This window comes from Pseudorca crassidens, chromosome 16 (genome assembly GCF_039906515.1).
Source record: "Pseudorca crassidens isolate mPseCra1 chromosome 16, mPseCra1.hap1, whole genome shotgun sequence".
Lineage (NCBI taxonomy): Eukaryota > Metazoa > Chordata > Mammalia > Artiodactyla > Delphinidae > Pseudorca > Pseudorca crassidens.
The window spans coordinates 82907866-82931704 of NC_090311.1; the positions used below are offsets into that span (position 1 = coordinate 82907866).

General features: G+C 57.0%; 1 protein-coding gene across 2 annotated transcripts in view; it reads right to left on the minus strand.

Moving 5' to 3' along the window:
• Positions 1-4159: 4159 nt before the first annotated feature.
• The window catches only part of GALNT2 (polypeptide N-acetylgalactosaminyltransferase 2), a 180064-nt gene continuing 160384 nt past the window's right edge, over positions 4160-23839 (minus strand). For both annotated transcript variants that reach the window (XM_067711127.1, XM_067711128.1), the window contains exons 11-16: positions 22509-22635; positions 17632-17724; positions 17196-17279; positions 15197-15323; positions 10938-11057; positions 4160-6733 (exon numbers count right to left, since the gene is read on the minus strand). In XM_067711127.1, the coding sequence (XP_067567228.1) occupies positions 6578-6733; positions 10938-11057; positions 15197-15323; positions 17196-17279; positions 17632-17724; positions 22509-22635 (707 nt within the window). In that variant the 3' untranslated portion in view covers positions 4160-6577. The remainder of the gene's footprint in view (positions 6734-10937; positions 11058-15196; positions 15324-17195; positions 17280-17631; positions 17725-22508; positions 22636-23839) is intronic.

Sequence of the window (23839 nt, forward strand, 5' to 3'; positions counted from 1 at the left end):
GCAGCGGTGTCCCCCGTCCCCCTCCCCCAGCCCTTCAGGCCCCTGTTGTCCCCGGTGGGAGACACGTGGGCCACGTTCTCGCTGTGGTCGGCGGCGCGTGGCCATGGGGAGGGGAGCCCTGGAAACCCAGGGGCGCTTAGCCGCCCTGAGTCCCGGCAGCCGTCCTGTCGGAGGGGCTGGAGGGCAGTGGGGTCCATCCTCCCTCCCTCCCGTCTTCTGCAAACCCTCAGGGCCGCCGGCCTGGCCCGCAGACCCCAGCCTGACTGCGTGCGCGGCCTCTGTCCGCCCACCCCACGCGCCGTCACCCGCTGCCCGCTGGTCGTCGGCCCTGGAGGCGAGCCCACGCGATGTCCCTGCGCCCACGCTCGCTCGGCAGCGGCCGGGCCTGGCTTGGCGCGCCCCTTCCCCGCCTCGCTCGGCCCTCGTCGGGGTCTCTCCTTCCCCGGCCCGGACTCAGCCTCCCCGTCGGGCCCGTGCCTCCCGTCTCCTCTTCTGCGGCCGCTCGGGGGCGACGCGACAGCAGGTTCCACACCCCCCAGCCAGGCAGTGACATGTCGCGGGCAACTCAGCACCTGTAACAAGCCTCCCCCGGGGCCCCTGTCCAGGCCCCTCCCTGTACGACCGCACGCGCCCACCGCCCGCCCGCCGTGAGGCCCGCCCCGCCGGGGATGCTCTCACATCTCACGGGCCGCATCTCACCGTGACCGTGCCCCCCTCTCAGACCCGGTGAAGTGACTTTCCTGTGCTGACCCGGGGGCTGGGAGGCAAGAATGGCGCTGAGGGCCCCTCGACGCTCGCTGCGCACCCCAAGCCTCCCTCCCCCCGCCGCCCCGCCCCACGGTGTCCTGCCCGGGCTCCTTGCCCTCCCGCTGGACCAGGAGGAGGACAGTCTCACTGTGGGTAACCTGGGCAACAGGCTTGTCCCACTTGGCCCTCAGAAAGAAGGCTGGAGCCAGGCCCGGGGTCAAGGTCAGCTTGGGAGGAGAAGAGGCGGCCGCCGAGGCGCAGAGCTGGTCCCAGAGCACAGCTGTGGGTGACAGGTGTCATCTACTCCGAGATTCTTAGAGTTTTCCAGAAGCTTTATTTTGTTTTGCCTCCAACTGAACGTACGTAGCCAATGAACTGGAAGCTTGGTCACACACACACACATCACAGGTATCTTCACATCACGTTAACTAGATTTTTCAAACTACTGCTTACGCGCATTACTACTTTGAAATTATGGCAGCAATCAGACATGAGGCCTCGTTATTTAACGCATTCAGAAACACATATTATAAACATATTTTGATAACCGTCTCGGCATCATTTGTCTTTGCGACCCCAAGCCATACATCTCACTCACCTGAAAACAAAGAGGCCCCACGTGGCCAGCAGGCGCCAGAGGACCAGGGTGAAGCCGCCTTCCACCGAGGACGCAGGAGCCTGTGACCACGTGGCCGCCCCGGCCGTTCGGCCGGCCGTACAGCCGTCTTTCAGGGACGACAAATGCGGCAGGTGCTGCGCCCGCCCTAGCGGTTGCCCCGCCCTGTCCTCCCCGCCGGCAGACCCCCACCCCATGACACAGGGCGGTGGCGCTGGGAGGGGACTGCTGTCCCCCGCCCTGGCACCTGGGCGCCGGGTTCTGGGCAGTGGGGCCCGAGAGGTTCTGTGCAGGGGGCGGTGATCACTGGGAAAGGGGCGTCTGCGCTGGCGGGAGGGCAGTAAAGAAGGAGAAAGACGCACAGGGCAGCAGGAAACGCTTCCTTCTCGCGGAGGGTTTTCCCGCTTCTGGGACGGACGGGGGAGGGCACGGTCGGGCAGACGAGGGTAGTTGTTCACAATGAAGTCACGTCCCAGAACCAATCCAGAACCCTGTCACCTTGGGCCTTGCTGTCATATACGATAATAAATGTCTCCGTTTATACTACGTTCAGTTGGATTTCTGACACTCTTCACTGAAAGTGCTTCAGCAGAGAATTCTGCACAACTTCAAGAACACCGTGGACAGTTAATTTCTGGAAGTTCTTCAGTGAGCCTGCACCGGCCACTCTGAGTTCTCACATCTTGGCCCTCGACGGTGAACCAAACCGCCGCCCCTCAACACCCCCCTGCCCCCCGTCAACCCCGAGGATTCCTTCCATGACCTTCAGGAGGCCAGCACCTTGCTGTGACTCAGTCTATCTTCCTGTGTTCAAGATCTGGGTCCAAGTCGGACTCCCCTGGGGGTGTAACCTGTGGCGGGGACCATGACGGTCTTTTCCGCAGCCCCTGCCCAGCACCCAGGGCCAGGCCCCGCGGGTGCTCAGGCAGGAACTGCTGGGGGAATACTTCTCATTACTTCTTTGGGACCCCACAGATGCAAGGGCTTTTGGAAACACGTTTATCATGTGCAGGCACACGTAATACATAAGATCAAATACATATATATTGTATTATTAGTAAGTTGCTCAGGAATATGTAAGAACATCTAGGAAGAAAATTTTCTTTTTTCTTTCAGGTAAGTCCGTGGACAGAAGAGGGCATGCAAACATCTTATTTTTCTGGCTGAATATTTTTTAAAATGTGAAATATACTGCAGAATCAAAGAGCCGAGGTGGGTTAAGTATTTTACTCTAAATATATATTTTAAAATATTTATTTATTTCGGCCACGCTGGGTCTTAGTTGTGGCGCGTGGGATCTTTAGTTGCGGCACGCGGGCTTCTTAGTTGCGGCATGCATGCCGGATCTAGTTCCCCGACCAAGGATCGAACTCAGGCCCCCTGCACTGGGAGTGCGGGGTCTTACCCACTGGACCGCCAGGGAAGTCCCTTACTCTAAATATTTTTGCAAACCTGATCCTCCCTGCTCTAGTCCAAGGCTCATATAGCTCCCCTCCCCCCAGAATCGGCCCAAAGTCTTTCCTCAGCATGCGGGACTCCGCATGCTGGCCAGACTGACCCAATCCTGTCTCCAAACGCCCCACCCTGAGCCTGCCAGACACTCTGCTCATCCTCTTCTGGCATTTAACACGTTCCCCCTGCTCTTAGGTCTCCAGGGCATCAGGGCAACATAGAGAGTTTCTCAGAAAATTCCTGTTGTCAAAGCGGTAAACACACACACACACACACACACACACACACACAGTTCCTAAAGGCCTCTGATGGGTCCTGCACAATTACGCTAAGAGCTCTTCCTGTTTCTCAGATGGCAGCGGAGCAAATTTTGGTTGTCTCAAATAATGGAGACAGAGGATGCAGAAACAGGGCCTCCATAAGGTTCAAAACACTCATCGGGGCCATCTTTTCAGCCTCCCCAGTTGCAACCCAAATTGCTGAAGAATTGGTCAGTGTTGTGTTTCCTTGACACACCTGTGGGGTCGTCCAAAGGAAGGTAGTTTTAAAGGCCCAGGAAGAGGGGCAAGGACTCAAGTTCGCCTGGAATGGAACTGGAGAGCCCGGGTAATTGGTAAATAGAATAAGCATTTAAAACACTCTAAAAGCTGTGATGATATTGGCCCTTCAGCCTCTCCCCTGCCCTGGTTTGGAGCGCAGGCTTTGGCTCTCAGCGCCTGGGGCTGGCCAGGGGAGTACTTAGGAGTGGCGTGACCTTGGGCAGGTTAGCCTGTGACGCTGAGCAGGCCAGCAGCTTTAAGCACCAGTTTCCCCAGCCAACTGTAAAACGCAGCCCGTAATGCTACCTCCCAGGTTCCTGGGAGAAGGCAATGAGGACGTATTTAAGTGCCTGGAGTGGGGCCTGGCACATCATAAACACTCCACAGATGATAACGGCTATTATTCCAAATAAGAATAAACATCCGGGGCTTCCCCGGTGGCGCAGTGGTTGAGAGTCCGCCTGCCGATGCAGGGGACGCGGGTTCGTGCCCCGGTCCGGGAAGATCCCACATGCCGCAGAGCGGCTGGGCCCGTGAGCCACGGCCACTGGGCCTGCGCGTCCGGAGCCTGTGCTCCGCAACGGGAGAGGCCACAGCAGTGAGAGGCCCGTGTACCGCAAAAAAAAAAAAAAAAAAGAATAAACAGCAGAAGGTGCAGCAGTAAAAGGTGAACGCATTTTAAAAGTGTGATAAGACATGGTAATCGAGCAGCACCCCTCTCCCAAGAGACCATCATCACAGCCCCCAAACACCAGGCAAGTCCGTCCTATAAAGACCAAGAGTGACTGTAGCCGCCAGCAGAGCGTATCTATAAAGTGTCTCCTCTTTATTTAAGTTAAACAGTTTTCAAGGATGGTTTCCATCTATAAAATGGACGAAGTACAAGCTCTGTACAGCAGTTCTTTTTAAAAATCAACTGGAAAAAAAATTACCAAACTATATTTTGAATTTGCAAAACATATCACAGATACCATCATTTTAGCTTTTATGAAGACATAAGAAAGACCAGCACAGAGAAGACAACTAACTTCGCCACGCTTTGCTCCAAGGGCTTTGAGGAAAGGATCTTTACTCGTAAAAACAAGAGTGGGAGAGGGGGACAGTCCCGATGACTAGAAAGTAATGCAGCCACAGTAAGTCACTTTGGCACACTGTGTCATGTAAACATAGCTCACCCAGGGAGCCCTCCCAGCCCACCTCAGCCCACAATGCCCACGCCTGCCAAGGCCGCCAGCCCTACCACCCCAGGGATGGCGGAGCTGCCCCCCAAGGGCCCCGGGGGGACGCATCTCAAGGGTACAAAGGTTGGTAAGACTTCTGGGTGGGCAAAGAATTTGTCAAGAACCTGATTAAAATTTGTGTTACTTTAAAGCCAAATTTGTTTTCCGTCCATGGGATTTTTTTCCTAACAGTAGAAGTCGCCTGACAACGGAACCCAGGATCTGGGTGGCTGCTTCCTGCCCCACCTGTGCTCAGCAGCCTTGCACAGGTACCCAGGACTCCCCCTAAGAGCCTACTGGTGGTCACGATCAGCCTCTGAAGATACAGTTGTGCCGAGTTAATCCAGCTACGGCCTCCCGGTCCACCGAAGATACACCTGGTTGGTCGGCAGGGGGCCAAAAGAAGCAGAACAAAGTCACCCAGCCACGCCTCCAGGCCCGAACCCACCGTCACAAAGCAAACACATGGGGGGCTTCTGCAGTGGAGGAAGAAAGACCAACGTCCCCTTTCCTAGAAGAAACAGGCAGGAGAGAGCTGCACTTGGCCGAGTGCCAACCTGGCAGAACCTTCTGGGGTCACTTCTCTGTGACCTCCCAGGCCCTCCCAGAGGGGCCTGAAGGTGTGCCCGTGTGACGCCTCCTGGACACGGGGCATCTGTGTGACGAAGTGCTGGGTGAGGGGGGCGCAGGAAGGCAGGAGGGCAGTGACCACGAGAGTGACCGGGGCGCCCCGTGGGGCCTGCGGCTGGGCTACCCCTGCGTGTGGGCACCTCGGAGGCAAGGAGGGCTCTGCGGGGACACGCCTGGGTGTCAGGGCCGCGCCCAGGCCGCTCTTCCTGCTTTACTTTTAGTTCATGACCGTCTTGTGGTTTATGCCGACCTGCGCCTCCTAAGCCACAAAGCTCCCGTTTTGTGCCCCGAATCGTCAGCGTCATTGAGCGGGTGCTGTTTGGTTTTCACTTTTCCTAACTCTTGACCCAGAGCCCCTGAGGCAGGCGGGGCTGGGCCCAGGTGACCTTCACAGCGGTGCCAGTACACCAGGGCCCTCAGCATGAGCCCAGTGCTGCCTGGGACAGCTTCCCACCGTCACTGGGAGCCGGCAGATGCTTGTTTACTCATTTTATCCTTAGAGAAAAGAAACCTAATTTACAAAGACCCAAAGCAATACTCTGTCAAATTACATAACCCATTCAGGGTTTACGGACACCAAGGGCACGAAAAGTGGATTCCGACACAGAGCAGGACACGACTCCCAGCTGAAGCCAAACCGAGATGCCGCCGGGGTCCGGGCCTCGGGGCAGGGCAAGCCTCCCGGGGTGGCGGCCACAGCAGGACCTACCCACCTATAAGGCTCCGGGGGCAAAGGAGGCGCTTTCTCCCTCGGGCGCCGAAGGGCTCAGCCCCTCCTCCTGACGCTGTGATCTGCTTTGTGGACAACTTACAGGATGAGGGTGACCTACAGAAACCATAGGAACTGACCGTACATTCTTTCTTCATACATGTCTGTGTGCAGTGTCCCACCACAGCAAAGTTCATATCCAAAGAGAGCAGGTACGCCACGTGGAAGGGGGTCTGCACCGGGAAGACAGCTGGGAGGGCGGGGCAGGGCAAACGCCGTGACCGTGACCGTGACCGTGACCCGGATGGAAACCGGACGTGCTATCCGCGGATCCGAGTGGAGGCTGGAGAGCTCCTCTCGCTGTGCTGCGGCCGCCGCCCCTTCCCTCCCGGTCCTGCCGCCCGCAGGCGTGGGGCTCCCGCATCCATCCGCGTGGCGCGGGGCGGGGAGAGGCGGCGGGGCCCGGGGTCGGGGTGGGCCAGCTCCTCCCTCCTCGCCGCCCCGGTGCCGCCCGCCCCGCGCCGAGGTCCTCCGACCTTCAGACCGTGATGGAATACTGAGGTATATAGTTTCTCCAAAAGTTTAAGAAACAGAATCAATAACGTCGGGCTCGGTCAGGCTCGTCGTCGGGCCCGACGGCGCGGGAGGACGCGGGCGGCTCGCTCTACTGCTGCAGGTTGAGCGAGAACTTCCACTGCTGGGACAGCGCGGGGCCGCACACCTCCACGCTCAGGCCGCCGTTCTGCGCCCCGCGGCTGTCCAGGCACAGGTTGCTGCCCACGTGCCGCAGCTTGGAATTGCCCTCGATCTGCTCCCATTTCTGCAAAAGACAGGAGAACACCTTACAGCAGGGGCGCCGCCAGGAGGGGGCACAGCGGGGCTGCTCTCGGGGTCTGCGGGCTGCACTCACCACAAGGTCTCTGACCAGGACGGACGGGCATCCGCAGCAGCCCGGGTGAAACCACGCACCTCAGACTGGGACCTGAACCCACGCGGCTGTAACTCCAACCCGGCCAAAACCCACAGGCTTCCAGCTGAGATCACACTTCCCTTCTCAGGGTCTTGGTGTCTCATCGCAGAAAGAATTCAGCGAGAGACAAAGTGACAGATGGGGAAGAAGTGGATTTATTTAGAGACACACACTCCACAGACGGCGTGGGCCATCTCAGAAGGCGAGAGTGGCACCAGGGTCTGGGGTTGTCCGTTTTTATAGGGGTGGGTCATTTCACAGGCTAATGAGTGGTAGGAGTATTCCAGCTGTTTGGGGGAAGGGGCGGGGATTTCCAGGAACTGGGCCACCGCCCTCTTTTTGACCCTTGTGGTCGCTCTTGGAACTGTCATGGCGCCTGTGGGTGTGTCATTTAGCTTGCTGATGTGTTACTGTGAGCGTATACTGAGGCTCAAGGTCTAGTGGAAGTCGACTCGTCCGCCATCTTGGACCCATTTGGTTCGAATCAGTTTGTATTGTGTCCTCGGGCTATGTCATTCTTTCAAAGGTTGTGCCCTGCCCCCTTCCCTCCTGTTTCACGGGGACAAAACAGGGTCCGCTGAGGGCCCAGGAAGAAACCAGCACTCTCCGCTTGGTTTGCAGCCCCAAGCCTCGTCTCCGGGCCCTGCTGGAGACCGCTGCCCTGACCCATCCTTCACCCTCTTCGGGCATCCCCTCGACCAAGCCCCCCATGCTTGGGCCCCCGCCCCTCCTCGGTCTTAAGGACTCGACACATGGGGGAATTTCCTGCAGAGACTTGTCATTCTTTCACAAGACGGCCTCATCTGCGGATATTTCCCCTCGAGGAAGCAGCCACAGGAACCAGGTCAGCTCCAGGAGGGCCCAGGCTGCCTGCCCCTGGCTGTTGAAAGCAGCCCTGCTGAGGCCGGTGCCGGGCCCGGGCCCCTCAGCGTGCCCGCGTACACGTAGGGCCTCGTGCTGCGCCAGAGGCATGGGGTGAGGCCAATGGGAGGGAAAGGGATGCTTGTGTGGACAGAATGCCCTGCTGCGGAGACCACCTCTCCACTGTCTGTCTCTGCACTCTCTCCACCTTGGCGGCTGTGGAAGCCTGTCTCAGCTATCCTAAGTCCCCGAGCGCTACCTGCCGAGTTCTGCGTGTGCCACCCGTACAGTCCAGGGCGTAGCGCCTTTGTACGCCTGTGGGTACGCACCTGTGCCCCACTAAACCCAAACCGGCCAGGCAAAGCAGCGAACAGGCCCACAGCCCAGCCGTGGGAAACCTGAGGGCCTCTCATGTTGTTTATCCCCATGTAAAAATCTCGAATGCCTGTTCTTTACAAAAAAAAAAAAGGAACATGCTTTTTTCTTACATAAGCTCTCCCTTCATTAATGCAGTCTGTGATTCTAGTTAATTTTTTACACTGTATGCACAGAAGGTCCCTCCCGTTGGTATTTTTGCAAATCCTTTGGACGTCGTGGAATTACATTTTCTTACTCTTGCTTTCCTTTCCCCCTTGACTCTGCAAATGCACACCTAACACAAACACACAGATGTGCCTGGAAAGCCAATGTTCCAACTGGCAAGAGGAGTGCAGCTTTGAGACAGAACCAGCTGAGAAGCCTCCTCTCAAAGGGTAAGTGAATGGGGTGCAAAGGAGGCAAAGCAAGGCAGGGAGGGGCCCTGCAAGGACGCCCCCGTGGGGACCCTGGGCCGCTTGTGAAGTCAGCCTGCCGGCCTGGAGTTTCTGCCAACAGTGAAACGCAGTGCAATCCGATGGGCACAGGGAGAGGGGCCGCCCGTCACCTGCCCATCACCACCTCCTTCATTCCTGTTCCCTCTTTGCTGCCATTCCTCCTGCGCTGTCATACGCTGCCAACGTCCACGTGTCACTGAGTGGCCAGGGCTTGCCTGACAAAGAATCTGGAATGGGTGGACTTTGACTCCGTTCCCTGGGGAGCGCTGCCTGTGTCACAGCGTCCGCCAGGTGGAAGGCCTCAACAACGCCCAAACCCCAGCTCCGTCCGTGGGAGGCGGCCTCGGCAGCCCGGAGCCCTGGGCCCAGACGGCTGTGGTGGGGTGGGCAGATTCCCAGATGCAGAGGCTCTACTGAAAGGGCCACACGTTCTCTACCAGGCAAGGAAGGGCTCGGGCTTGACAGGTTAAGAGATCCCCACTATGTTCACCACACACCCAGAAGAGCTCACTGTTTGCAGGCCTTTCTCCCTCTTATGACGTGAGCCCTTCAGGGTGAGAGCCAGAAGGTGGCAGGAACACGTCAGCCCTTGGCGTACAGCAAGCTCTCACTGAAGGAGACCCCTCCAGAGATGGAGCATCTGTCTGTTCTTAACAAAGGTTTGGAGCCCAGATAAAGTCATCACTTTGTCCCTCCTTTACCCTAGACGCCCCTGCCTTTACAGCCGGGGCAGGGCACCTGGCCCAGCACCTCGCTCACCCGACGCAGGTCCCAGGAGGCTGGGGCTGGGGACAGTGGCCTCCGTGTTTACCAGCCCCTCTCCTTCTCACTCGGGAGCCACAGCTGTCAACACAGATGGGCATTGAGGGACCTGCTGGGGTTCTGCAGAGCAGGGCGGGGGGCACCTGGAAGCAGGCGGTGGGGGCAGGGACAGAGGAGAGACGGCCCTTTTCAAGTGTTTCCTGACAACTGGGCTCCAAGCAAGGGAGCTTGGTGTGGGCCTCGGTGCTCCTGGGGGACCCTGGGCCTCAGCTTCCCTTCTGTGAAAGGAGTGGTGGGTGGGAAGCCCACGTGGGTTCCTGGCTCCAGCCAGCCCCAGGCCTCAGTTTCCCCAGACCCGTGAGTCTCGTGAGGAGGGACGGAAGAGGACAAGCCCGGCTCCCCGTGTGGGCACGTGGGAAAGTCCTTTGGAGGTTGCACTAGCCACTCCCCCTAGGCCCAAGAAAGGCTCTGCCCCCAAGGTACCCCCAGGGCGCAGGTCAGAGAAAACCGGCCAAAGAGGTAAACACAGGTTCTGAACCGTTTGGAAAAAAGTAACACGAGTGTGCGTGTAACGTTTCATCCAGTTGCACCTTAATCGTTTACAATTTGTAAACTTAAAAAGGAAAAATACTTAATGAATAAACAAAAACGCGCGGAATTTCTCTTTAATATGGCCAGTGGTGTGGGGAAGAGAATGAGAACATACTCGGAAATAAGCCACAGCAGGCCTCTGGCTTCAGAAATAAAGGCCGCTTTATATATATTTTTATAAAATATAGGCCTTCCTTTCGGGCTTGGGGGGCTCGTCAGCAATGGAAGTGAACCGGGGTGAAACACCTCCTCTGGAGACATTATCATGAACCTCAACACCTTTTCTAGGCTGGTTTGTAGGTCAGTGTTTCATTAACTTCTCGTGAGTAAAGTCAAACATTTTCATTTTTAAAGCCAAGCTGAACTCTGGCTGGCTCGGGCCAGCACTGCTCCTGGTGGGGTGCACTGGCTGGGCTGCACCAGCTACAGAGAAGCCAGGGGCCAGGGACACCGCTGGTCACCCCACCCCCTCCTGGACCAGGGGTCTGTGCCTCCACGCAAGGGTCGGTGGCGTGCTGACCCACGCACGCTGGCCACCAGCATCCCCGTCCCTTGGGTGCTCTCGGGCATCACCAGACAGAGCCTTTCTGGGCGCAGTACCCACAGCTGGGCACGAGGGCCGCGTCTGAGGAAGGGCCCCGCCCGGCTCAGCTGGCCGCCAGGGTGAGGGGAGCCGCCTCTGGTGTTGGGACCACCCCCTGCCCCAGTGCCCAGCCTAGGAGGCCCTTACAGACCCGTGAAGGAGCTGAACACGCAGCCTCAAAGCACAGCCCTGCCTCTGCAGGCTGTTAGAGGACAGACCAAACATAAACAGGTGGATGCAGGCGGGGAGGAATAATAACCAGGACGGTGACCTCCCGGCAGAAGGACCAGCCCGCGCCCTGCGCCCCTCAGGGGCTCCACGCGGGGACGCAGAACAGCGCCAGTCAAAAGGTGCCGCCTGTGAACACCCAGCGTCCCCGCTGGGACCCAGGCCCTGGGGGGCGGGGGAGCTGGGCCTGCTGGGCTGGCCCCCGGCCGGCACCTACCTGCCGGCTGTCGTTCTCCCGGCAGCCCTGCAGCTTTATGAGGGAGCCGGGCGCCCGGTCCACCACGGTCAGGCACAAGTCCATGTGCTTCACCGACTTCTCCTTGGTCAGGGCCCACTCCTGCAACACAAAGCCAAGGTCAGGGCTCGGCCCGCGGGGCCGCGGGGTGAAGGATGCCACAAGGAAGGGCCCCGGAGGGGACGGCACGCGGGGAGCAGGCTTCAGAAGCCCTGACAGCTCAGGGCCAACAAAGGACTTTGTGCCTAAGAGCAAGTCTCCAGCCGGGGGTGTCGGGGAGCCTCATAACTGACTGAGCACTCGGCCAACAGTAGGAAGAACTTAAGCCCAGACGCAGGTGAGAGCTCCACACCCCATGTCCCGTCATACACCGCGGGCTGTGAACGCTGCAGGTCCAGCTTGGCTACCCCCAAGGGGGACAGTTCAGGGTCAGCATTTCCTTGGACTGGCTGCCCCAACACGGGTGTGCTTTGGAAACAGCATTTGTGACTGTGGCTTGTCACGTGTGAAGTTACAGACCACGTGCCTCATCACTGAGCACTAAGCTGGCCTACCGATGCTCGGGACGCTCCGTGAGGTCCCCAGGAACGGATCCAGTATTGCACCCTGGGTGCCTGTGATGCGCCTGGCACTGTTCTAAGCCCTTCAACAGCAGCCCTGTGAGAAGCTACTATTATCTCCATTTTACAGATGAGAAAACTGAGGCAGAGAGTGCTGAAATAACTTGCCTATGATCTTAAAAGATAGACACACGTCCCTTAAGAGCCGAGAGCGGAACTACGTACTCTGAACACTAAACAAAAGCGTCTGAAAGGGCAGGAGGCCGGGGAGGGGACACGATGGGTGAGTGGGGTCACAGGGTGGAAGGCGGGAGAGGAGGTAGGGAGCCTGCTCTTGGCAGGGCTATGGCGGAGACAGGAGGGTGAGGCTTCTGACCGGCACTCGAGGACTTGACCCCTGCAAAGGGATAAAACCCACGCGAGCCCTCAGGATCTGGAAGCAGCGACGCCTCTTCCAACTCAGAATCCCACAGGGGGTGCCCTCCCCATGCCCCGCTTCTGCTGGAAATCCAGGAAAGCTGCTGCAAGTCATCTGTCCATCCGTCTGTCCATTCATCCACCCACTGACTGTCCGCTGAGCGCCTGCAATGACTCAGACTCCTGGCAGCAAGCACACAGGGAAGGCCCTGCCCCCTGGAGGCTTCCTCCCCTGTGGGAGAGCGGGTATCACACTAGTGCTTGTGTCATGTAACTTTAGGCACGATTAAGTGCTAGGGAGACGTTGTTTTTCTTTTTTCTGTCCTCAGGGGACAGAGCTAAGGGAAGGAATACAGAACGTTCCGTTCCGAGAAGCCTCACTGCTCAGTACCTGAGTCACCTTGGAGCAGACGCTCTGTTATCAAGAAAGCATTAACTGCAGGTTCTTATTAGTCATCAATTTTATACACATCAGTGCATACATGTCAAAAAAACAACTAATACTAGAACTTTCTTTCGGTTATTTGTATGGAAATACGTTAATATAAATGTTTCAGACATTACATGAAATTTCTAAAAATCTTATATGTTCTGTTCTGGTATAATGTTAGAAGTCAATTCTAGTTATTACTTTAAAATGTATACTTCAGAAATAACTAAATTTCCTTGTCAATTGCATTATTATGAACTTTCATCAAATCTTAAAAGAAGAAAGCAATGACACCTGGAGGCCACACGCACACCCCTCCCCCAGCCAGCGGTGAGACACAGGTCCAGCTGGGAGGGGTGGGCTCGGGTCACTGTCCAGGAGAGGAAGGGCAAGCCCCTTGGCGTGTGGGCAGGCTTCCTTGTCCCCTAACAGGGAGTCAGACTGGGCAGTCCCCTCAGCTTCAACTTTCTCACCTTTTTTTTTTTTTTTTCACGGGCCCAGCCGCTCCGCGGCATGTGGGATCCTCCAGGACCGGGGCACGAACCCGTGTCCCCTGCATCGGCAGGCGGACTCTCAACCACTGCACCACCAGGGAAGCCCTCTCACCTTTTAATTAGGGTTTCTCCAAGCGTACTCTGTGAGGAATTCTATGAAAAGTTGGTTCTAGGTCAAGTAAATTAGGGAAACACTGCATTTGGACCCCGCATCTCTCTTGCAGATTCACTAGTAGCCTACCAAAGGCTCTGAAAGGTCCTGCCCGGTCTATTTTCCACCGTTGCCCAAACTTGGACGCCCTGTGCATACCTGTGCACACCTGTGTCCACCTGTCCCTGGGGGCTCTTGGCTCTGAGTCTGCAGTGCCTCGTCAGAAGGGCCACATGCCGGGCCCTGAGGGTTGGTTCCAATCTTCCACAATGTTCTCCTTCCACAGGGGGGTGGGGCGGAATGGGGTGCTTTCAAAGCACCACCAGGTACCACAGAGGTCCCAGGAAGGAGGATACCATCTGTGTGATCCAGTGACAAAAAGACCCCGTCCCCACTTGGGTAAGAGGAGTGACGGGTGGGATGACTCTGTACGGAGAGGGGTTTTCGGTTGTTCTTGGAAGCAGGTGTTGGAAGGTATTGGGGGGGGTGCTGATCCCCAGTGAAAGCTCACGTCTGAATGTTGCTACAACTTCTTGCTATGGCATTCTTCACTATTTTAAAGCAGGCTTTACACTGAATTCCAGAAAAACGAACTCAGCTCTGCAAACAGCAGAGAGAGCTGCACTTTCTTCTTCTGGCGCATTTCAGTGATCTGAATTTGCAAAACAAAGTGCACGAATATTTAAGAAACGCTCCTTTGAGCTGCCACTCTTAAAGTTCCCCGTTTCCTGTGTGTCTGCTGAGGCCCAGCCAGAAACCAGACGACACACCTTTTTCTTCCAGAGCATGGGCCCGATTTACCATAAGAAAATGCCGTTTACCCCTCGCTTCTCATCCCCAGGACCCACTTGCCCTCAGTTCAGACGGGACTCGCTCTGGAAGGTTCGCGAGGGTACCACCTGGCGCAGCCGCTGCGGCCCTGGCTTCCTAACTCCACAGGATGCTTCCCACCTCCACAGGATGCTTCCCCGGGGCCCCAGCCGCGCGTGGCTAAGCGAATTACAGTTAAACAAAGTGAGAACTGTACATCCCGTCACACTCGCCACCCACAGGTGGCTGGTGGCTGCTGTGCTGGGTGGTGCAGATCTAGAACGTTCTCGTCAGCACACAAAGGACTACTGGGCGGCCTGATCTCGGAAGTGGCTCGCTGGCCCAGACTGGTCCTCGGGGGACGGCGGGGCTGGAAGCGGCGCACCGCCTCGCTGTGACCTGCCCCTGCATCCTTCCTGCTGGGAAGCCCTCCTGCCCAGCGCTCACGTGGGGTCACCCACCCTGGGGGCTTTCAAATACCCTGATGCTCTCTGACCCCAGACTCATGAAATTAGGCTATCCGGGCGGGGGACCTGGGACCCGTGTTTCCCAGAAGCTCTTCGGCTCTTCCGCCGAGAGCCAGGGAGGTCATCTGCCTGGGACAGCGGCAGAGCCGGCTGGGGGCTGCCCCCTGTCTAATCTACCAGTCCTGGGCCACGCTGGGCAGCTGCGAAGACAGCACCACCAAGAGACAGGAGGCCAAGAGTCCGGGGCTGCCGTCTGCTAGGATGCTCCTCGGGAGGATGGGGCCAGCCAACTGCACACAAAGGCAGGCGCCCTTTTGAAACGGTTCTATTTAAAGGAGGCTCTGGGATACACTGAGTTAAAGAGCCTTTGTTTAAAACGGCGGGCCCCCCCGAGTAGATGAGTGTTCCCAGCATCGCCCGGCCATTTATGGGCACGAGGCCCTCATTTTACCAAATACCTGTTACTGTCTCACGGGAAAAGCACCTTCTAGAGCCCTGTTCTTCTGGGACACACAGGCCACGGCTGGGCCTGTCAAGCCCTCACTTACCTCCCTCCTTTTCCACGAGGACCGAGGGGGTGGGCGTTTCAGATCTAAGCTTCTATCATCTAATAGGCAGCCCTGGCGGCCGTGGTTAAGCGTCTGTGAGCAGGGACACAGGCAGGTGCAGACGCAGACAGGGGCCCTGGGAGGAGCACACGGCCAGGCAGGACAGAGGGGGCAGGAAGGCGATGGGGAGGGGGGGCCACCTGGCCCTGCAGCCGCAGACAAGCCCGCCCGAGGCGGAAGGCAGCTCCAGGAGGATGTCCCCTCTGGCCCCAGGCCGGCTGTGAGGGGGCAGCCATCGCAGGAGGAGGGTGGCAGTGGGACATATGGCCTCGGGCCCCCTTCCCTGGTGCCCCCGTGCACATACCTGGTTCCCCCCAGCGTTGTGACACTCATAAACTCCGACAACGCCGTCAGCAAAGTGTCCCAAAGTGTCCAGGCAGTTGGTCCCCTGCTGCAAGGCCCCAAAAGCTATATCCTGGTGGTCGGGAACCCTGGAGCCAAGGAGAGAGTCACTCGCTGAGCTCGAGGGCCGCAGGCTCCGTGCCTGCGCCCCACCCCGCCCCGTGCTCAGAGCCCTTGCCTCACGACGGGGCCGGGCGGCAAGAAGGCTGCCTCCAGGCCACGTGCCCCCAGCGCAGGCCTGGCCGTGCCCCGAGACAGCACGGCTCTGAGCCTCTCGACTCCTAACCCTAAGTGCAGGTTTTAAGTCTAAGCATTCTTTCTATCTCGTACCAGGGACAGTTTTCGGGAAAGAAAAAGCCCCTTGTCTCATCAGGGTTAGTTGTTGACAGCCATTTAGGAAAGCAGTTAATGTGGTCAGATCCTGCTGCCTGGAACTTTCCAGTAGACTCAGGATTGGCCTTTACCTAATAGAGGGGAGACCACAGGTGGGTCTGTCGGGTGGCCTAGTATAAACAGGGCAAGGCAGCACAATGGGGGGACGGGGCAGGCTTCGAGCCCGGGCCCCGCCCTGGCCGCGGACCAGCCGTGCGCCAGCCAGGCGCATCCTCTCCGCCCCATGCCCGCTTCGCACGGTCCTTCCCCACAGGGCCGCCGCGAGAGCCGTGGAGCACCGCACCCCGGCACTCAGCGCAGGGCCGGGCCCGCAGGAAGCAGGCAGTGGACGGCAGCAGGTGCCGCTGACACACGCGAACATCAGGCTGGCGCCCCCCTTGCCTGGCACGGACAGGGCAGCAGGTCCACCCACCGCCGTGGCGTGAACGCTTGAGATGTGGTCTCAGGTGGTGCAGGGCCCAAAGTCGCCCCAAATCACAGGGGCCTCAGGGCGAAACCGTGCTTTAATGTCACTGCATCGGGCGTCTCGTCACCAAGTCACAGGCCACCGTGACAGCAAAAGTGAAGTGGGCGCCGTTAGGGGCTGGAGCCCACTGCTGTGAAGCCCCTGGCCGACCAGGGGAGAGGCAACGGCCAGGGGCGCCCCAGGGGTGCCCCACGGGTGATGTCCTTCCCCTCGGGGCATGGGGCGCACGGCCTCCCTTTAAAAGCACAGGGAGCCAAAGAGCGACGGGAGTGAACAGCAGGGGACAGGCTGCGGGACCCGGCTCTCAAATCTCTGCGACAAGGGCTCTCAAGGGCCCGTCAGCACACAAGAGGATGGTGGTGACTCCTGCAGACACAGACCCCATGCTCGAGACACGCGACCTGCTATAAGGTGCGCTGGAATATTCGGAAAAAGGGATGTGCCACTCGGAGGCAAAACCCGTCCGGCAAAAGCCCTTTAAGAAGAGGAAATTCAGGTGCAGCCTGAAGCCCGCAGACCGGCAGGTCCTCTGAGCGCTCCCTCAGGCCTCGAGCGGGCAGTCCTTTAAAAGGACAGGCCAGGTGAAGAGGGCAGCTCAGGAGTATTTCTGTGTCATCCGTCCTCGTGGAGGGGAGCAGGGGGCCAGCGTGGTCACTCCCGTGACACGTGAGGTCAAAACCAGCCTGGAGGAGGGGGCACCCCGGGCAGGCCATCCTCCGGGCCTCTGCCGGGCACCGTCACCCGCTGGCCCATGGGTGGGGAGGGGATGGAGCTGGTTTAGCCTGGGGTCTCCAGGGCAAGAGGAGCCGGGAGGGTGAGGCCCGGGCCGGGAGGGCCTGAGGGCTGGAGGCACAGGGCACCCCTCGGGAGGCTGGGGGCTGCCCCTCTGGCCACTCACGGAGCCCCGTCATCTCGCCAGGGGGACGAGCTGCATGAACTGACACCTGGGAGGGTTTCCAGGTCTGTGAGGAACCGGGGTGGGGGGGGGCGGCCTGGGGACAGCGCTGGGGCCCTGCTCCCAGCCTCTCGCCCCGAGCATGGTCTGCACTCCACCACCCCCAGGCCCCGCGCCCACTGGCAGAGCCCGGCCCCGGGGCCTCACCTTAGCTCTGGGTAGACATTTTCCAGGTACCATTTGAAAGGCTTGCAGCTAAGTTTCTTCCTGAGCTCCAGTCGGCTCTGAATACTGCAGAAGGGGACAAGATTTCTTTATAAACGCAAAGAACAGACGGGCGCTACGTCAAAGCCGGAGGTCTGCCGATGAGACAAGAGCTGGGGCAGGCGGTGGAGACCGGACCATCCACACCTCTGTCCCCAGGACCCCGCTGTCTCCCAAGCACCTCCCGAGAGGGCCCTCGCCGGCCTTGGGTAGAGGGCCCCCCTTTAACACCTGGTGGCTCTTCTCAACTCTGGCCACAGAACGCTGCTTGGGGTGTGGGCTGGCCACCCTGCTGACACACACACGCACACGCACGCACACGCACGCACACGCACGGATCCCAGGCAAAGCAGCAAGACAGGGCACGAGTCACACTCACTTTCCATACGGGACGTTTCTGGCAGAAGGCACTGCTGCGTAATAGAAGTTTTTGTATTCGTCCATCCAGACCTCTGCTGCCCGGCGGGTGTTACTAGAAACAAAACACATCTCCTTGAGCTGCGCGTTGCCATCCTTCTGTCAGCGGCGTCCTGTCTGCACCGAGGAAGTGCTGCTGGGGAGGGTGCTTTGGCGGGGCGGGGGGCCTGGTGGCCCGGCGGTGGTGCTTGCGCGGAGCAGAGGGCAGGCTGCTCCCCAGCCCCCGGGCTGTATCGGGGTAGCTGGCGTTCCCAGGCGCTCACTGAACAACAGAACCCGCATCCTCGTCTTTCACAGAACACACATTGTCACAGAGCACAAGTCCAAGTCAGAATTACAGCACAGGCAGGTATGTTACAGCAGGGGCTGCGCGAAGGACAGAAGTGGATCACTCTGCAGTAACTCTCACTGCGCATCCGCAGAAGGCTGGTGCCAGGGCGCACGGCCAAGAAACCCCTGGCCTCTGCTCTGCAGCCCTTCTCAGGCGGCTGCGATAGAGCTACTACTGGACAGCTCCGGGGAGAAGCTAAGGGCACACCACGGTTACTCTAAAAATTACTTTTGGCAGAGCTGAGCTGAGGGACTGTCCTGTTTGGACCAGGAATAGTGGGGGACAGCAGTGTGTGCCCCACATCTGGGGTTCTTACTGCCCTGCGCCGGAAGGGGAAAGATGGAACAGGCTCCTCTGGAAGGCCAGAGGCATCCGTGCTTACATCTCACAGCTGTGGAGAGTACCATGACCCACGATCAGCAAGGCCACCGGGACAAGCTGCCTTCGAGTGTGTGACATGTACTAAAGGCTGCCACGCACACACGGCATCAGTGTCTTCTCCTGCCGGAGCTCTCTTTAGAGCATCTGTGAGGCAGCGTGACGACAGTGAGTCTGTGCTGCGTACCCCTGGACTCCGGTCCAAAGCAGACTCACACCTTAGGTTTAGATAGAGCCAATGCTCTTTCAGAAGCCGTACAGAAGGCGCTCTGTTCTTCCAAGATAAACACATTAGGAAGGCAACGTTCACCTTTTACAAGAATACCTTCCTTCTACTAGAAAGGTCTCTTATAAATGGTGAGCCTTTCAAATCATCTGAGTTACAATGACTAAAATAATTTGTTTGGGGCATATATCCTTCGTATAAAGTGACATATGTACCTAGATGGACTGCTGTTTAGAAAGTCCCATAAGAGGCAGACAATTTGAGAGCACCCGTCCTCTGATCCAGCAGTTCCGCCTTCTAGAAATTTACCTCAAGGAAATAATCAATGAAAATACGCTCAATTTAGCACAGTGTATAATGGCAGAAAAAATAGAAACTATATGACCGTTAACAGTAAAGTGGTCAAACACATGGACTCCTCCGTGGCCATGAAAGATACTGGTGTACATGTTGCCTGTTGCCATGGACTGACGGCCCTGACTTGACGGGTGAAATTACAATAGATAACAGAACAGTACACAGTCGATACGTGTGTGGAGGGAAAAGAAGGGTGGGGCGGAGGGAGACAGAGGGAGATTGAAGGATGTTTTCTCCAAATTATAAGGTTTTATGAATTGCAATCACAAGTGGTTTTAAATCACCTAAGTCATTAAGTGATTAAGTCATTTCTCAACTCCTAAATGCAAAACCACCCTTCCTCTGTCTACTTAATAAAAAAGATACGTAAGTAGCTTCAGAGAATGAGCTTCACGTGCCGCTCAGCACTAGTTTCAAGTCATTTATTCACATGTTTCTTAGGCGCCTCCTATACGCTACGCGGTCTTCCAGGGCCTGCAGGTACTGGGCACCCGGGCCCGCTCTCGTCTATCCGGGTTCTTCCCGCCTTTGCTCCCTTCCTGCCCCCACCAGGTGCAGGTAAGGTAGCTCTAGCGGGAAGCAAGCAGGAGACAGAGAGGGTGGAACTGGCCAGTTACACTGCCTGGTGGTATTAACAGAAAAACGTCTAGTAAGAGAGTAAGTTTAAACCGCTGTCTCCTGTATTTAATTTATTTGTAGTTTCCCTCGCCATGAATGAGTCTCACCATTAACTACTCAACGTGAACCCAAATACCCTTCTAAGGCGCCTGCCCCATGGCTATTCTGACCGGGAGCCCCCCTGGCCTTTGGGTAGACTCTAATCCACACGCACACGCAAGCACACACGCGACACTCTCCCAACGGGCTATGTAAGAGGCTTGTAAGGGGCCAACTGGAAACGCAGCTGTGTAAAAAGCAGAGGCAGGAACCGCCCAACGGTTCTCTCTCAACTGGACTCCAGGGACGTGAGGTGATGGAAGAGCCTGCAGGTGTGTCATCACCTGGGTCCCCCTACAGCAGCAGGCGCCCAGGGCACACCCAGGGCACAGCTAGGGTTGGGGGGCAGACAAGGCGGGACCCCACGAGGCCCCTTCTCCATTCATTCATCCTCCCCTGCTTCTCTTACACAGTGACCCTACACAAATGAGGTGGTCCCCTACCTGCTACGCTAGAATGCCTTTTAGAACCTGTACCTCATCCCGGAGTTCGGGCAGCCACAGGCACTAACTGTGCTTAGGGGTCCAGATGAAACCTAACGCGGACTCCAGAGCCAAGGGGCCGGAGATGAAGCTCACTTTCCACCTGCGTGAACTCAGACAAAGGAGCCGAACCTCTTTGTGCCTCAGTCTCCCTTGCCCCCAAAGTGCAAATTAATAATAGTACTTAACTCCTAAGGTTTTATAAGGAGTACGTAAGTGAATATCTGTAAGGCACTCAACAGCCTGGCACACATGAAACACTCCGTAAATATTAGCTATTGCTGTTAAGTCCCAATTTTTAGTGGCGAAATACTTATACATTGAATGCCACATATTAGAGGAAATTAAAGAGAACTGGAAAGGGACCTCAGAAATAACACATTCCACCTCTTTATCTTTTAGGTGAGTCAACCTAGAGAGACAGAGAGAGAGGGAGGGCGGCCGTGCTGAAGGCCTAACAGACCCACGCTGCCCCCTAGTTCTGAAGCCTGGGTCCCTTTCCTCCCCGCATCTCCAGTGTATGGGACTCCCGGGCTGTAAAATACAACGGAAAAGTTTTCTTTCTAAAAACGAGCGCCTCTTTTTTCCTTTAAAAAAAGTGCATAAAGCAATGTTTTGTGTGCTTTAACACTGTTTTCTGAAATCCCACGCTTTGCTGGTAGGTATCAGTGCTTTGATTCCAAGTATTTGATGTCTCCGATGAGAGGTTTCTGGGAAGCATCTCATGCTGCCCCGGAGGAAAATGTACATTATCACCGTTTGTCTGATTTTGTAGAATTCATCGTATAAGAGCATATTTTTGTTTCTAACAGAGCAGAAATGATGTTTAGACAACATTTGGGAAAGGATACACTTTTGAGGAGAAGGTAACTTGGTCAGAAGCATCATTTGACATTTGGCTTCTATTAAGGTTCCCTAGAAAGTTGATACGTTACGCTAGGAATCCACCTTCTGTACAAGACAGGTATACTTATAATCTGTACTTGGTAGTTTTCAAATGCCACATAAAAGATAAGCTGGCCATCCTCCCCCCGTGCACGCCCACCCTGCTCTGAGGTTTCCCTGTGTCCATAGGGGCATCCCGTTAGCAAAGTGTGTGACCGGCAGCCTGGGGGTCACCCTTGAGTCCCCCCGGCCCCCTCCCGTCCATTGGTAAACACGCCTGCCTGGGGCCGCAGCTGGTACCTGGCCCTGGCCACCCGGTTCTGCCCGGCCCTGCAGTGGAGGGGGGACACGTCACTCGCACCATCGTTTCCTCCTGGCATCATCCTCGCGGCCCTCCGCCCAGGGGACAGAAGGACCCCCTTAAAGTTCACAACAGAGAAGTCGAGTATCTGCGTAAAACCCACAGGAGCTGCCCCTCCTCCTGCATCGAAAGACACCCAGTTTCCCTCAACGCACAGGGTGCAGACCCAGCTGGTCTAGTCTCCCTCGGTGCCTACTGTCCCCTCGTTCTCTGGGCTCCAGCCATATTGGGCAGCCTTCTGTTCTGCAGGCTCGTCTCGGCACTGAGGAGCTGCTCCCCACGGGCTCCTCTGGCTCTGGGACAAGCGCCCGCCCACCCTGCAAACCCGTCCTCCTGCCCCAGCATGTTGGCCGCGTGACCACATTCTGCCTAGCTCGCAGCATCTCTCGGAGTCTGAAGTCATCTTTTCAGCTGAACGCCCCCGTCTCCCTGGGCCAGGCTGGCTGGCCTGTGCACGGTTCTGTCTTGCGCATCTGAAAGAATTCCTGAGGAAAAAACGGCATCCCCTGCACTGGTAATTCGCTGTTTTTTCTTCAGAAAACTCTTCATTTGGTGTCTTCATGTTTGCAAAAATCTACCTATTATCTATCGTGTGTTATCTATTATCTATTGTATGTTATCTGTTATCTATCGTGTGTTATCTGCCTCTACAGCCCAGTGGGTCCTGGGCTTGAACTTGTGTGGCTGCCTTTAGCGCTGTTCATATACTGCACCTTGAAGGGTAACATGTGATTTAAAAAGTCCAAGCACTCCTCTCTCCTATCTCCCCATAACACGTTTTTGGCACCCGGTTCGGTGACCAGTCCCACTGGCCCTACCCCGCGCTGCGCCCCACCCTCACCCCCGGCCACCCCTGTTTGCTCTCCACCAGGACAGCTGTGTCGCTCTGAGGCTGTCCTGCACGTGACCTCGTGCCCCATGGAACCTGCTGAGCCCAGCATCTGTCACTCAGCGGGATGCCGCTGTCCTCAGTCCCCACAGCTGCCCTCGTCACTGCCGAGCGGCGGCCCCTTAGAGCACGTTTCCACACAGCCCACGGCCAGCCCTGCGTACGGGGCGGTCAGCGGTGCACTGGGCCCTGCTCGGCCTCTCGGCCACTTACCGGGCAAAGACGGTGCCACTGCCGCCGGGGAAGGTGTAGGGGTGCTGCTTCCGGAACACGTGTCCCACGCGGCTGCAGGGGATGATCTCCAGGCTGCCGCCGCACTGCCACACGCGGAACGAGATCTCTGAGGTGGTGAACGACACGGGGTGACCGAGAGCCCGGGCCACCCCCATGGGGTGCGGATGCCCACCCTACCCCCGTGGCCTGAGGCGATGCCCAGGGAGCACTCCCTTTCCAGAGGGTCCTGAACATCCCGCGTGGGGACCTCTGACACCACGTCTCTAGGCTCCAGGGTTATGGGGCGGGGCGTGCCTAGGCACGTCAAACCATCCAGTTGTATACCGAAGTATGTACGATTTTAAGTTGTCACCGAAACCTCGATAAAGGTGGAGGGAAAAAAAAAGATTGAATGAAAGGTCCTACTTCAGTTCACTAAGAGGGTGTCTGCACAGCACAGTGTCGTTTTACAGACAACGTAAAGTAGTGGAGACAAAAAGAAATAATTCATGCCAAACAAACTACCCACACTGGGACATGTGCTCCCTTCGATTTTAGCACTGATCAGAACTACAGATGCCAGCTCTACCTGTGTCACCAAATCCCATGTTTTCATGAAAGAATTCTATCTGAAATTTAAAAAGAAGTAAGAGTGAGCCTACAGAAATATTTTTCAAATTCAGACTAGAAGCCCTGAGACAAGAGTGATTCCCTGGTCTACTGAGAACAGAAAGACTCCTGGCATCAGACCCTATAATGTCACAAACACTGTGCATGAGACATGGTCTGGAACTCCTCTCTGGCCGGTTCTCCATCGTGGAGCATTACATGCGCCTTCTGGGAATCAGCCCTGAGTTAGAAAAGGCAACGGACAGCGCACGGCCGTGAATCAAAAGGCATGAAATGCCCACAATCAGCCCTAAGGTTGATGTAACAGGCAATCATATACGCCATCTTCCTCTAAAACTGTTTTTTTTTTTTTTTTTTGGTATGCGGGCCTCTCACTGTTGTGGCCTCTCCTGTTGCGGAGCACAGGCTCCGGACGCGCAGGCTCAGCGGCCATGGCTCATGGGCCCAGCCGCTCCGCGGCATGAGGGATCCTCCCAGACTGGGGCACGAACCCGTGTCCCCTGCATCGGCAGGCGGGCTCCCAACCACTGCGCCACCAGGGAAGGCCTCTTTGTCCTTTTCAATTGCTTCAATTAGACTTACACTGTTGGTCAGGCAGTCTGGCAGCACTAGTGGATTTGGCGGGGCGCACCTGGAGGGGGTGTCTGGATTTGACTTGGGCATCCCTGTCCCCTGCCTCTCCTAACTTGGGCCCACACAAG